Source organism: Orycteropus afer, unplaced genomic scaffold (genome assembly GCF_000298275.1).
Source record: "Orycteropus afer afer isolate SDZICR_OR568_19922 unplaced genomic scaffold, OryAfe1.0 scaffold00002, whole genome shotgun sequence".
Lineage (NCBI taxonomy): Eukaryota > Metazoa > Chordata > Mammalia > Tubulidentata > Orycteropodidae > Orycteropus > Orycteropus afer.
The window spans coordinates 2,200,925-2,214,443 of NW_006921589.1; the positions used below are offsets into that span (position 1 = coordinate 2,200,925).

Sequence of the window (13,519 nt, forward strand, 5' to 3'; positions counted from 1 at the left end):
AAAAAGAAAAAGAAAACTAACCAAGATGATTCCTTGTTTGTTTGCAATTACTGTGTCCCATACCCTGCCTAGCTGGTGTATTTCCTCTCAGATTCAATGTTTTCAAATGTCTTTCACCATTGCCTTGAGTCACTGAACAAAGGACAGTGTCTTCCTGGTTGTCATTTAAAGAGCCATCGCAGCCATGCCTATGATGAGGGTGTGAAAATTAGGTGAGAAGAGAGTCTTCAGAAATCTTCAATTCAATTCACTGAACTTTAGTTGAATGATAAATCATAGGAGGGCAGAAGAAGCTTCTTCCAAGCTACGCTCTCCCCTTTGGCTCTGGAATATAAAACCAAAAACCACTGCCAGTGAGTCGATTCCGACTTGTAGTGACCCTGTAGGACAGAGTAGAACTGCCCCATAGGGTTTCCAAGGCTGCTTGTTTACGGAAGCAGACTGCCTCAGCTTTCTCCTTTGGAGTGGTTGGTGGATTCAAACCGCCAACCTTTAGCTCTAGAATACAGGAGTACCTTAATGCAAGCGGTCATACGCCACAGAAGAAAAGCTTACAAGCTTGCCTTTTATTTTGTAGCTCTTACAGCCCACTTACAATGTGGCTTGAGGGCCAGAATTTCTGCCAGTAGGAAAGGAAACCAAAAACACATAAATGGTGTGAGGAGCTTTGTCGTGTTGCTGTATTTTGAAGAATGAAGAGTGTCCCATCAGATGAGTAAAGATTTGATGACACAAAGGTACAAAGACTGTAGCATCCTCCTGAAAGTTCACCCTCTTGGGGAACCACTTTCATTGAAAGTAGAAGGGACTTAAGATGAAGCAGATACAAAGATAATTGGCGGGGGGGGGGGGGGGGAACAAGAAAAAAAAAAGAAGGGGGGGGGGGGGGGGGGGGGAGGACACAGCAACAAAAGAAAGCCAAACCCCTGTGAGACACTGAGGCTAATCTAACAGCAAAGATCACGTACTTGGGAAACTGATGACAAGAATGCAGTCCTCTGACAACTTATGAAAATGCTCTCCTTTCCATATCCAAATGTCTGTGTCACTTTTAGGTATTGGTGAATCTAGTATTTTATGAAGAGCTTTGATGAGCTAAGGTGGTAGTGTATCTTCGTGACAGGAACTTTGTTATTATGTATTTATTAACTTATTGTCTTATTTTTTCTACTTCCTTCATATCCGGAAAGTGTTTGAGCTGGCTGCATTTAGTTATAAAGTCATTTAACATTTTAAACAAAGACTCAAGAAGTTCCAAATAACACTTGAGATGCTCTTGAGAGCAGCCTCTCTTCTCTGTGTTTGTAGATACCCTGTGTGTTCATTCATCAAACTGGTGCATATTTAAGTCAGAACAAGATACTAAGAAGCACATGATCTCCCATTAGGAGAAAAGTGCAATTATTCTGCCTAGGTATGTGTTAAAATAGCCTGACATTTTAAATAATCAATGAATATGTAATTTGCTAATGGGCAGTTTCCATGGAGGAATCCTCACATGTGTTATAATTTACTATTTCAGAAGAGTTTCATGGAAGCAAAGAAATGTGGGAAGCGAAGAGAAACCACTCCAGGATTGTCCTTTGTAACACACACAGCAGCGAATAGCAACAGAAGTCAGCTTTACCAGTGAAGTCAATGTACTGAATTCCTATTGAGTGAGTTATGAATAGAACTTTAACATGTAGCGATTTTTCCCCTACAAAATTCTCCATACACAGCCATGCACTCAAATGAACATCGGAGTAACATATCATACTGTGAAGGATCAAGTGATACTTAATTTATGCCTTTATTTCTTGTCTCTGTTCTCCAAGTGATGATGGAGATCTAATCTACCAAAGTCACTCACGTTCTCTTTCAGAGAGTATTTCTGATACTGTCCATATCAGAGAGAAAAGTCATTTATTCAAGGTGGCCTTACTATGAATCTATAGTTTTTGGTAAATATCTTGTGTTATCAGGTAGGTCAATTTGTCTCTGTGGCCTAAGGAAGAAGAGAGGCTAGCTGCCATGTTTAATCCAGATGAATTAATATATGAATATTTATAAGGACATTGATATTCACAGTGTCTTACAATCATGCTCCAAGCTAAGTAAAAATAAAAGTAAAATTGCCACAGATATTACAGTATAATAATAAGATAAAAGCTAAGAGTTATGTACAAATTCATTGAGTACATCTGTGTAAATATTGTGGACAAAACATTTGAAAAGAAATCTACATAAAACAAAGCAGATAAATTTATCAAATGTTGATAAATTTCCAGAGATAGTATAATAGTACACAAAACATGGAGAAGAGAAAGAATTAAAAAAATAAAATAAAATAACCACCAAGGCCATACATATAGTACAATTTTACTACATTCAGATTACAGAATGATGGAAACCAGAGACAAAAACAATTTGGTCACAAACAGCAAAGAAAGTTTCACCAATCACAGGGCAGATAGACTTTTCTTTTTGAATGAAAACACAGACTGCCCAACTCACCCCACCCGCCCATACACACATAGAAAAAGGAAAGCAAATGCAAACGTTGTCTACAGCCACACAGGACAGACAGAGGTGGGAAGCGTTTGGTATGTTGCATCACAGGAAGTCAATCACGATTGGCTAACGATGATGGTACCTGGCTCTGTTGCAGGTCACTGGCTTGCCTGAGAGGGGTGACTGATGGAGGAGGCACACCTGATGTGGACGCAGACCGGCCTAACTTGCAGCTTACCTTAGACTCTGTGAACAAGGAGGAAGACAAAGCGTTAGTGATCAACATCTGCAGTAACAGCGCGGCGTTTAGGCTCCCTTCCTGCTTTGCTAAAAACAAAGACCTATGCCATGGAGTCGATTCCTACTCATGGTGACCCCATGTGCTACAGAGTAGAACTACTCCCTAGGTTTTCTTGGTTGTAGTCTTCAGAAAGCAGGTCACGAGGGCTTTCATTCACAATGCTAATGGATGGGTTCCAACCAACCACCTTCGGATTAGTAGCTGACTGCAAACTGCTTGCGTTAATACACAAAAAGCTCTGGGGTCAGCTGATAATTGGCAGGTGATTAAATAAGTTTCTAAGAATTGAACAAAGCACTTTATTCATAGATCAGTTCCTGGGGAGTGAAGAGCTGATCACTGAAAGGTAGGCCTTGTTCCTTAGCCCCTTTTCCCACATTTAGTGGTAGTTTCTCCTGAGAGGTTACTGGAACAACACCCCATTAAGAGAAAGAGCAAGTGACCTGATTATATTTGATGATGCATTTCAGTTTTGGTCCTCAGGCCTACTATTATGTCCTACAATGTCTTCTTCAACTTCTCTGAATTTCCTCTTTTCCTTCTTCCCGTCCTTTCCTTCCTCCGACTCGTAGCAACCCTCTGTCCAATAGAACAAAACACTGTCACCACTCTTCTGTCAGTTTATTGTCCTGTGGTGGCTTGTGTGCTGCTGTGAGCCTGGAGGCTATGCCACAGGTATTCCCAATCCCAGCAGGTGACCCATGGTGGACAGGTTTCAGCAGAGCTTCCAGACTAAGACAGACTCAGAAGAAGGATGGGACCATCCACTTCTGAAAAAGTTGGCTACTGAAAACCATTAAAATTACAGCCTTGGAAACCTTATGGGGTTAGGTCTACTCTCTCACAGGAGGTTACTAGGAGTTGAAAATTGACTTGACAGCACTTAACAACAATAGTTCAACAGGTACCTCTATTGTAAGGCACTCTAGCCTTCTTTAGCTCTGAATTCTGAACCCCCTTAGCCATTATATAGCATCTGTGCTACTTCCTCTTGTAATTCCATGAATTTATGTTGGTGAGGACCACACAGTAGATGTTCAATTAACATGTATTTTTCTTTCACTGAAGACGCACAAGTAAACCTAGAAAAGATCAATACAAATGCTAAAAGCAAACAGAGGCAAGGAAGTAAAGTAGGCTATGTTATTAGACCTAGATTAAGACCTAGCCTGGCTGGCCTGTTTACTAAGGCAGTGATTCTCAGTCTATGGGGCATGACCCTGTCAGGGTCATTTCGGAGGAGGCATGTTCGAAAATACCCCTCTTCTGGTTTTGTGCAGTGATTCGAGTATCTGCCAACCCACTCTTGAAAATATCACTGGAGGGTCCCTGAGGTTGTTTAACTGTGTGCAGTGACATAGATAAAATATCACTGTAACTTGTAAATTAACCTAATTTCCCAGGAGTCATAAATCCTTGCATACCTTAGGGAACCATCTTTTATTATATAAAATAACTGGCAATGCATTCATCAGAATCCTGGTCGATAGGTTTTCATAATGTTTCCTTATATTTCATTACTGGGGTAGCACATTCAGTCATACGGAGGAAGAAAATTCAATATTTTTCCTAGGAAAGGATGGCAAATAATATTTCTTTACTGTAAGGTTCTTTGAAGTTTATGTTGAAGGGATTATCCAATGAGTGGCAAAATTGAAGGCTTTTACCTTACCTAATGTACTTATGGATTAATTTCCCCTGCTAGGTTTCCAGTCAGGCCCCGACTTCATTAGCCTCTTTCAAATATAGGCACTGCTATCTCTAATACACAGACTGAACCTTACCAAAAGCCAAGCAAACTCCCAACACCATCGTGAACTTGCTTACCCACATTGGATGCTAGTTACTGTATCAGTTCATCAGGTCCTCCAAGGCGTTGTCATATAAACCACTAACCCCCCACTGAGGAGTCCTGGTGGCACAAAAGTTGAGCATTCTGCTGCTAACCAAAAGATTGGTGGTTCAAATCCACCCAAGCAGCTCTGTGTGAGAAACATCTGATCTGATCACATAAAGATTAGAGACAAAAACACCCTATGGGGCAGTTCTACTCTGTTACTTGGGATAACTGAGTTGGAACAGACTTGACAGCACCTAACAACCACCAGAACAACCCTTCTTTGTTGTTTGGTACACTTTGTTCTTGCTGTTGTTATAGGCTGTCGAGTCGGACCCAACACACAGCGACCCCTCCTTGGGTTGCCGAGGCAGTATCACTACAGAAGTAGATTGCCCAACCTTCCTTCCGAGGAGTGGCTGGTGGGTTTGAACCTCCAGCCTTCTGGTTAGCAGTCAAGTGCCTTAGGCACTACACTACCAGAGCTCCTATGCTGTGCTATAGGAGTCATTATTCAGAGTGGAAACAATGGCTCCTATAGCACAGAATGGGAGCTCTGGTAGCATCGTGCCTAAGGCACTTGACTGCTAACAAGAAGGCTGGCGGTTGAAACTCACCAGCCACTCCTCGGAAGGAAGGTTGGACAATCAACTTCCGTAGTGATACTGCCTCGGAAACCCAAGGATGGGTCGCTGTGAGTCGGGTCCGACTCAACGTCACATAACAACAATATAGCACAGCATCTGAGTCTCAAAGAGCAGTAAATTTCAACAGTGAGCCATTGTTTCCACTCTGAAGTTTGCTGACATAAACATCTCCAATTCTTTTGGAGAATCCCAGAAAACAACGGATATATGCCAAGAAAGACATATAAAATATAGCTTTCTTTCTCAAAGAAAAATTGGTTCTATGAAAAGACTAATTATGAATGAGAAAGTATTTATTTTTTTTTACACCCAAATTAAAAACCCTTTTTGGAAAATGCTATCAGTAACCAGCCTTGAAGTTAGAGGTGACATTGCTTGTAAATTTTCAGTTAAGATCAAAGGCAAAGGAAAAAAGAAAGAGGCAGAGAGAGAGGTTTAAAAAAGGGGGAGAAAAAGGGAGGAAGAGGAGGAGGAAGAAAGAAACATATTCATTTTAACTCCTTGGAGTAAACCATGATCGAGATAGCCTCCTCGTAGGAGAGAAGGGCAGTGCTTACCCAGGGAAAGAGCTTGCCCAGGGACGGGGCAGGAATGCGTAGGAAAGAAGCACACAGGGAAGAGGTGACTACAGGGAAGAAGTGGGAAGAGAGCTGTTACCCTGTGGGGAAATGCAGTCAATGTCATGAAACAAAACATATATGAACTGCTGTATGGAAAATGAATCAGCTCTGTCAACTTTCACCCAAATCACAACAAAATTTTTAAAAAATAAAAAACCAAGATATTCTCCTCATCTGTTACCAGAGCAATGACTTCTTGTCCTTATGTGGTTTTTATTAAGCAAGTACCCATTTGATTGTGTTACTCATTCATTAGATCTTTCTTTTTAATGGATGCAACCATTCATTGCTTTGTTTTTAATTTAGAGACCACCCGTAAGGTGAACAAGATTTCTTTTGGGATTATGCCCTCAGTATTGTGACAGGATTGTCTCCAAGCCCTCCGCTGCTGATACTGTGAGAATTGGCACTCTCTTTGCTCTCAGAAATGGTATCTCAATCTCTGTATCTGCACAGCAATAAGAGATTAGTGCCTTTTCACCACAGAAAACATGTTCATCCAGCACCCAAAAAATAAAATCAGTCAAATTCTGAGGAGGCATTTCTTTCCTCCCTCTTGTTATTTCAACACACAATATTTTGCTGTAATGGCAAAGACACTTGTTTTCCCAAGTCAGATCTGCTTCTGAAAGTGTCTACTGCATGACTTAGGGCTCCGTGGAAGTCACAGAGAGGCTCCTTGTTAACACACTCAAGTATGTGTGTTGCCAACTCTACGTCCATCTATGAGGAGGTAGTTTTAAAAATAGCATGTGTGATCTTTGGCATAAATTGGCTCCCAAGTAATAAAGGGTTATCTGCCAGGGCAGTTTCAAAAACTTCATGGCTTCCAAACACTTGTTTCAGAGTTTCCATAACACACCATAGCAAACATATTAAGATGCCCTGACATCTCAAATTAATCATTTCCTTATATCAAATTTGAATCCATTTTTATAATTTTGCTCTTGAAAGTACTGGACTGTGAGTAATCCAGCTAATTCATGATTGGCTCTAATTTCTAGGAGGTAACCATGCACACTCAGGAATTCTTAGAGGATTAGAAAATCTAATCCAGAAATTGCTTTAAAATGTAATGCATGGAAAAAACAATCACTAATTTTATAAGGAAAGGAAAGAGACCTCGGATAAACAAAGGACTATTGAAGAAAAACAAAGTAGGAGGTCTCACACTCTCAGATTTCAAAACTTACTATACAACTACAGTAGTCAAATCAGCCTGGTATTGGTACAACGACAGACACATGGACCAGGGGAATAGCATTGAAAACCGAGAAATAGATCCATCGACCTATGGTCAGCTGATTTTTGATGAAGGGCTGAAATGCATTGAATGGGGAAGGGATTGTCTCTTTAACAAATGGTGCTGGCAAAACTGGATATACACTTGCAGAAAAATGAACAAGATCTGTACCTTACACCATACACAAAAACTAACTCCAGATGGATCAAAGACTTAAATGTGAAACCCAGAACTATAAATTCCTCAAGTTAAAAATAGGGGCAAATTTAGGGACCCTAATTTATGGCATGTGTAGACTGTCAAGCATACGCCCAAATGCACAAACAGCAGAAGATAAACTAGATGAATGGGACCTTCTAAAAATTAAATTTTTATGTGCTTTGAAAGACTTCTCCAAAACACTAAAAAGAGAACCTACAGAATGGGAAAAAAATATTCGCAACAACATGTCTGACAAGGGACTTATCTCTAAAATTTATAGAAAACTCCAACACATCAACAACAAAAATATTAACATTTTCAATTAAAAATGGGCAGAAGACATAAATAGTTACCAAAGAGGATATTCAGGCAGCCAACAAACGCATGAAGAAATGTTCACGATCATTAACCATTAACCAAAACCAAACTCACTGTCGTGGAGTTCGATCTGACTCATCATGACCCCTCCTTGGTTTTCCAAGGTGGTGTCACTACGGAAGTAGATTGCCCAACCTTCCTTCGGACGAGTGGCTGGTGGGTTTGAACAGCAAGCCTTCTGGTTAGTAGTCAAATACCTTAGGTACTACCCCACCAGAGCTCCCCATTAGCCATTAAAGAAATGCAAATCAAAACAACAATAAGATACCATCTTTCCCCAGCACTAATAGCAAAGTTCAAGGGCGCAGAAAATAACAAATGCTGGCAAGGCTGTGCAGAGATTGGGATGCTCATACACTGCTGGTGGGACTGCGGAATGATACAACCACTGTGGAAAGCAGTATGGCAATTCCTTAAAAAGTTGGAATTAGAAATGCCATTTGATCCAGCAATCCCATTATTAGGTATATATCCTAAAGAAGTGAGAGCCAGGACAAGAGGAGATATATGCTCAGCCATGTTCATTGCAGCACTATTTACAATAACAAAAAGATGGACACAAACTATGCGCCCATCAACAGAAGAATGGATAACCAAACTATGGTACATACACACAATGGAATACTATGCAACACTGAAAAATAGTGTAGAAGCTGCTTAACACCATATAACGTGGATGAACTTGGAGGACATTATGCTGAGTGAAAGAAGTCAATCATAGAAAGACAAATATTGTATTAGTTCATTATTGTAAAAAGGTTTATATATGGAAGGAAACTTTCTTGGTTGGTTACCAGGGATGGGAGGGGAAGGGAAGTAACACTGCAAAAATAAAACTTAATTTAAAAAAAAAGATAATGAAATTGTTTTTAAAATAAATGTAACCATTACTGATTTAATTAATTAATATTCTCTCTTCTCAATGTGGCAGTTTCTTTTAGAATTTTGGTAATAGTTTTTTTTTTTTCTCTATTATCAACATTTTAGAGATTTCTGAGGCGTCCATAGGTTCACCGTGACTGTGGTGCTGAAAAATGAAACAAATCCAGTCATTGCTGTGATGATTGTGCAACCACAAGGAAGGAAAGAAGTCAACAGGATGTAAGAATTGATTCTGGGAGTAGATAAACGGACCAGACATGAGAAAGATTTGCAAAAGAACCATAATTCTTCACTCTGCTCACCGTTTTGGTTTTGTAAAATACATGTATTTTCATGAAAAATATGTCATTTATGTTAATACACAATGACCTTTGAAAATGAGTTAATATTTTTAAGAGATTCCTATTTTAATTTCTAATATAGTAAAGTTCTTTGGAGCCCACAGTAATTTTTAAGACTATAATGGGGTCTCAAATACTGAAAAGTTTGAAAATCATTGCTTTACCCAGACTCAGAGCCCCCAAAGAGATCTCTTAAAGAAATACAGCTACAATTAATTTGCTAGTTGAGTATTTTAAACATAAAATAATGAAATGGAAGGAAGTACCACATTTAAGCTCAAGAATCATTTTAAAACCCTTGATACTCCAGTGGAATTGGGAACCACCAGGGGAGAATTTCTGCCCTAGAAAAAATTCTATGGCAATGTCCAAGTAATGCTATTAGTTTCATGTGTGGACCTGAGGGAAGCCATGCAAACTCTCAGGGCACTCTTCATCTATAAGAAGCAGCAAGCTCCAAGGTTCATTCATTGCTTCCTTGACGTGAATAAATTAAATCTGTTATGAAAAGTGAAACTCTTAAAAATTCTCTTGGTTGATCATGAGCTAGTATATGTAGCTCGTTTCCTTTCTTTCTTTTCTTTTCTTGATTGCTTTTTGTGATTGGTCGATTGATTGTCGCAATATTGATAAGACACGACAAGTATAACTCAGTAATCTATTGACTATTCATTTGGCTAAAATAGTTTTCGTTCTGCTAAAATTGTTGGTAAAATTTTGGTAATAAATGCTTAAAACCACCAAAATTTACTTAAAAATAAAATTTAGGAGACCTTGTGGCCTGCATCATTTTCACCTATTTAGAATTTCCTTCTCTTTTTTTCTGAAACTAGGAGTAGTTTGATTTTCCTTTGAGGAATGATATAACTGATAATCTCAGTTCTCATGGTTTCTCAGGGACTCACCTCAACTCCTGCTCCAGAGTGGGCATGGGATAGGCTATGTCCAATCATTCCCTCTCCCTAGTCTCGGTCATTTGTTCAGCGGTGGACACATGGCCCAAGCTAGTCGGTGAGAGTTGTTTTGTTGCTTTGATACTTAAGCTAGTGCTCCTGGGAAGAAGGTATAGTTTTTCATGAGGGTGGCTAAAATTCCATCACTCACTAGCTGACTTATCACAGTCAATTTGCCTGACCTCCCTAAGCTTAAGTTTATTCATAGGTAAATGGAGAAATAAAGGTAGGAGCTCTGGTAGCATAGTGCCTAAGGCATTTGACTGCTAACCAGAAGGCTGGCAGTTCAAACCCACCAGCCACTCCTCAGAAGGAAGGTTGGGCAATCTACTTCCCTAGTGATACTGCCTCAGAAACCCAAGGAGGGGTCACTATGAGTCTGGTCCAACTCGATGGTACATAACAACAACAACACTTGACTCACTGCTATCAAGTCAATTTGACTCATAGCAAACCCTCCTTGGGTTTCCAAGGTGGTATCTTTAGAGAAGTAGATTGCCCAATCTTCCTTCCAAGGAGTGGGTGCTGGGTTTGAACAACCAGGCTTCTGCTTAACAGTCAAATGCCTTAGGCACTATGCCACCAAAGCAGTCCTACTTGATAGGGTTGTTGTAAGGATTAGGTAAGATGATACATGTAAAGATTTTATCACAGTGACCAGAGTGTAATAAAATCTCAATAAATGCTAGTTTGTTTAAAGGTAAATATTATCTTTTCACCTGTCTGGTTATCATACAATAAAGTCTAAACTCATCCACACGACCCAGCTTACACAACCAGCCTTATCTGCAGTCACATCCCTGCACCACTGAACTGCTTTCCTGCTTTCCTGCTGTCCTCCAGTCAACTCGAGTCATGAGTGGAAACCTCATGTGTGTCCAAGCAGAACTACGCTCAATAGGGTTGTTAGTGGCTGATTTTTCAGAGCAGATTGACAGATTTTTCTTTTGAGATGCCTCTGGGTAGACTTGAAACTACAATTTTTGTGTTAGCAGCCAACCATGTTAACTGTTTGCACGACCCAGAGACTCCTTTACTCCAGGAACTGCTTTGTTGTTGTTGTTGTTGTTATGTGCCGTCGAGTCAGCCCCAACTCATAGCGACCCCTCCTTGGGTTTCCGAGGAACTGCTTTAGGTCCTCTTAAGGGGTCATGCCCTCTATGACCCTAGAATTTTAACTGTCTTCATGACCTGTGGGACTTATTGCCCACTAACATTTTCAGCCTCTCTAGTTTCTTGGGAAGCTGCTATCCCACTTACAGTCTGTGCTACAGCCTGGCAGGGACCTGTGTAACTGTGGGAATCTCAAGAAACTGGCCTTATATCACCATACCTATCACCAGAGTCCACTTGGGACATATATGTCCCACATATTTGTATCAAAATCTGTATAATCTCAAATATTTTTTTCCCTTGATTTCATTCAGCATGCTTTCCGTTACTGAAAACACACACTATCAACAAAAATTCAAAGCAGACAGTCAGTCATGAAAGGGTTAATCCTGCCTCTCACTCTGCCTGGTGAATAAATCTTTCTCCTTCTTCCCTTACTTCCTTTATTAAACTGTAAGCTCTGTGAGGACAGGAACCATGTTTATCTCTTTCACTACAATATTCCCCCATCATAACACGATAACTGATCCCTGATAAAGATTTGTTGTTGTTGTTGTTGTTATGTGCCATCAAGTCCCACGACTCATAGCGACCCCTCCGTGGGTTTCTGAGGTGGTATCATTACGGAAGTAGATTGCCTGACCTTCCTTCCAAGGAGTGGATGGAGGGTTTGAACCATCAGCCTTCTGGTTAGCAGTCAAGTGCCTTAGGCACAATGCTACCAGAGCTCCTTGATAAGGATTTATTAAATATTTATTTAATTAACTATGTAAACCATATTTTAAAGAATGAAAAGAAGTAACAAAACCCAAACCCACTGCCATCAAGTGGATTCCAACTCACAGTGGCCCTACAGACGAAGCAGAACTGCCCCACAGGGCTTCCAAGGCTGCAATCTACACAAGCGGACTGCCACAGTTTCTCCCACAAAGCAGATGATTGCTTCAAATGACTGACCTTGCGTTAAAGCCAGGTGCTTTAACTACTATGCCACGAGGACTTCTTTTTAAATTGTTGCTGTGTTTGCCATTGAGTCTGATCCGACTCATAGCGACCCCTCCTTGGGTTTCTGAGGCAGTATCACTACGGAAGTAGATTGCCCAACCTTCCCTCCAAGGAGTGCCTGGTGGGTTTGCACCACCAGCCTTCTGGTTAGCAGTCAAATGCCTTAGGCGCTACGCTTCCTCTTTTTAAATAATAATAATAATAACAAAACAAACTCACTGTCATTGAGTCAATTCTGACTCATAGCGACCCCCATTGGGTTTCCAAGGCTATAAATCTTTACAGAAGCAGACTGCCCCATCTTTCTTCTGTAGAGCAGCTGGTAGATTTAAACCACTGACCTTTTGGTTAGCAGCCAAGTGCCTTAACCACTACAGCACCTGAACTCCTTTTCTAAAGAGTACCAAAAAAAAAAAAACCCACCTCACTGAATGAGCCAGTGTGAAAGATGAATGGATGATATGTATGCTTCTCATTACAAAACTTTTTTTCACTCCATGTCTTCGTATTTTCCAAGTTTACACTAAAAAGACAAGAATGCACTGATGTGTCTTCAACTGAGCGTGTCATAAAAACAAAACAAAAAAAATCAAGGAAGGGAAAATTGCAGCACCTGTTTTAGACAGTAGATGGCAGTGAAAATACTACTTGATATTACTGAAGGACTTAACAATGTTTCCAGGAGGAGTCCTTGTAAATGCCCAGCATAAGTAAGACTGAAACTTCTATTCCATAGAAAATGTCTTCTATGGCTTTTCACAACAACGAAAAGGGCATGCCTTGTGAATACTATTGGTGCAGCACACCCACAGGGACTGTCCAAAGAAAACCAAATGCTGCCAGCCAGATGTAATGTCAGAGTGGGTGCTTCTAGGAGAGGGCACAGGGAGAGCCATGCCCCTTGCAGGGAGAGACACAAGGACCTTTCAGCACAGGCAAAACTCAAGCCAGCACATTGTCTTCATGGCTCTCAAGCAGGATCAACCTTCCATGGAGAGGCAAGCCAGGTGAAGGCTGTAGCTCTGTGTCATTATGTTTATCTGAATTATTTATGCCTGGCTAATTATTTTTCCCCCATAGAATCAGAGAACCAAAAAACCAAACCGAAGAGGAGGGGAAAGTTCAGAATTTATCTAGTAAGAAGGAAATTATAATCAAGTTGATTTTTTTTTTTTCCCCAGCAGGTTTCAGAACATCTAGAGCTCTGGTCACATAGTGCCTAAGGCATTTGAGTGCTAACCAGAAGGCTGGGTGTTCAAACTGACCAGCCACTCCTCAGAAGGAAGTTTGGGCAATCTATTTCCATAGTGATACTGCCTCAGGAATCCAAGGAGGGGTCACTATGAGTCAGATCTAACTCGACGGCAATGAGTTTGGTTTTTTTGGTTGGTGTAGCATTCAACATCATAATAAAGGACATGCTTAGTAGAAACCAAATTGAATGGTAATGTTGTTGTTGTTGTTAAGTGCCATCGAGTAGCCTCTGACTCATAGCGACCCCATGC

At 40.5% G+C, this 13,519-nt stretch overlaps 1 protein-coding gene across 1 annotated transcript in view; it reads right to left on the reverse strand.

Moving 5' to 3' along the window:
• Positions 1–13,519, reverse strand: part of NYAP2 (neuronal tyrosine-phosphorylated phosphoinositide-3-kinase adaptor 2) — a 367,433-nt gene that overhangs the window by 63,156 nt on the left and 290,758 nt on the right. Inside the window, exon 5 of the mRNA XM_007955564.2 lies at positions 2,636–2,739. Within this exon, the coding sequence (XP_007953755.2) occupies positions 2,636–2,739 (104 nt within the window). The remainder of the gene's footprint in view (positions 1–2,635; positions 2,740–13,519) is intronic.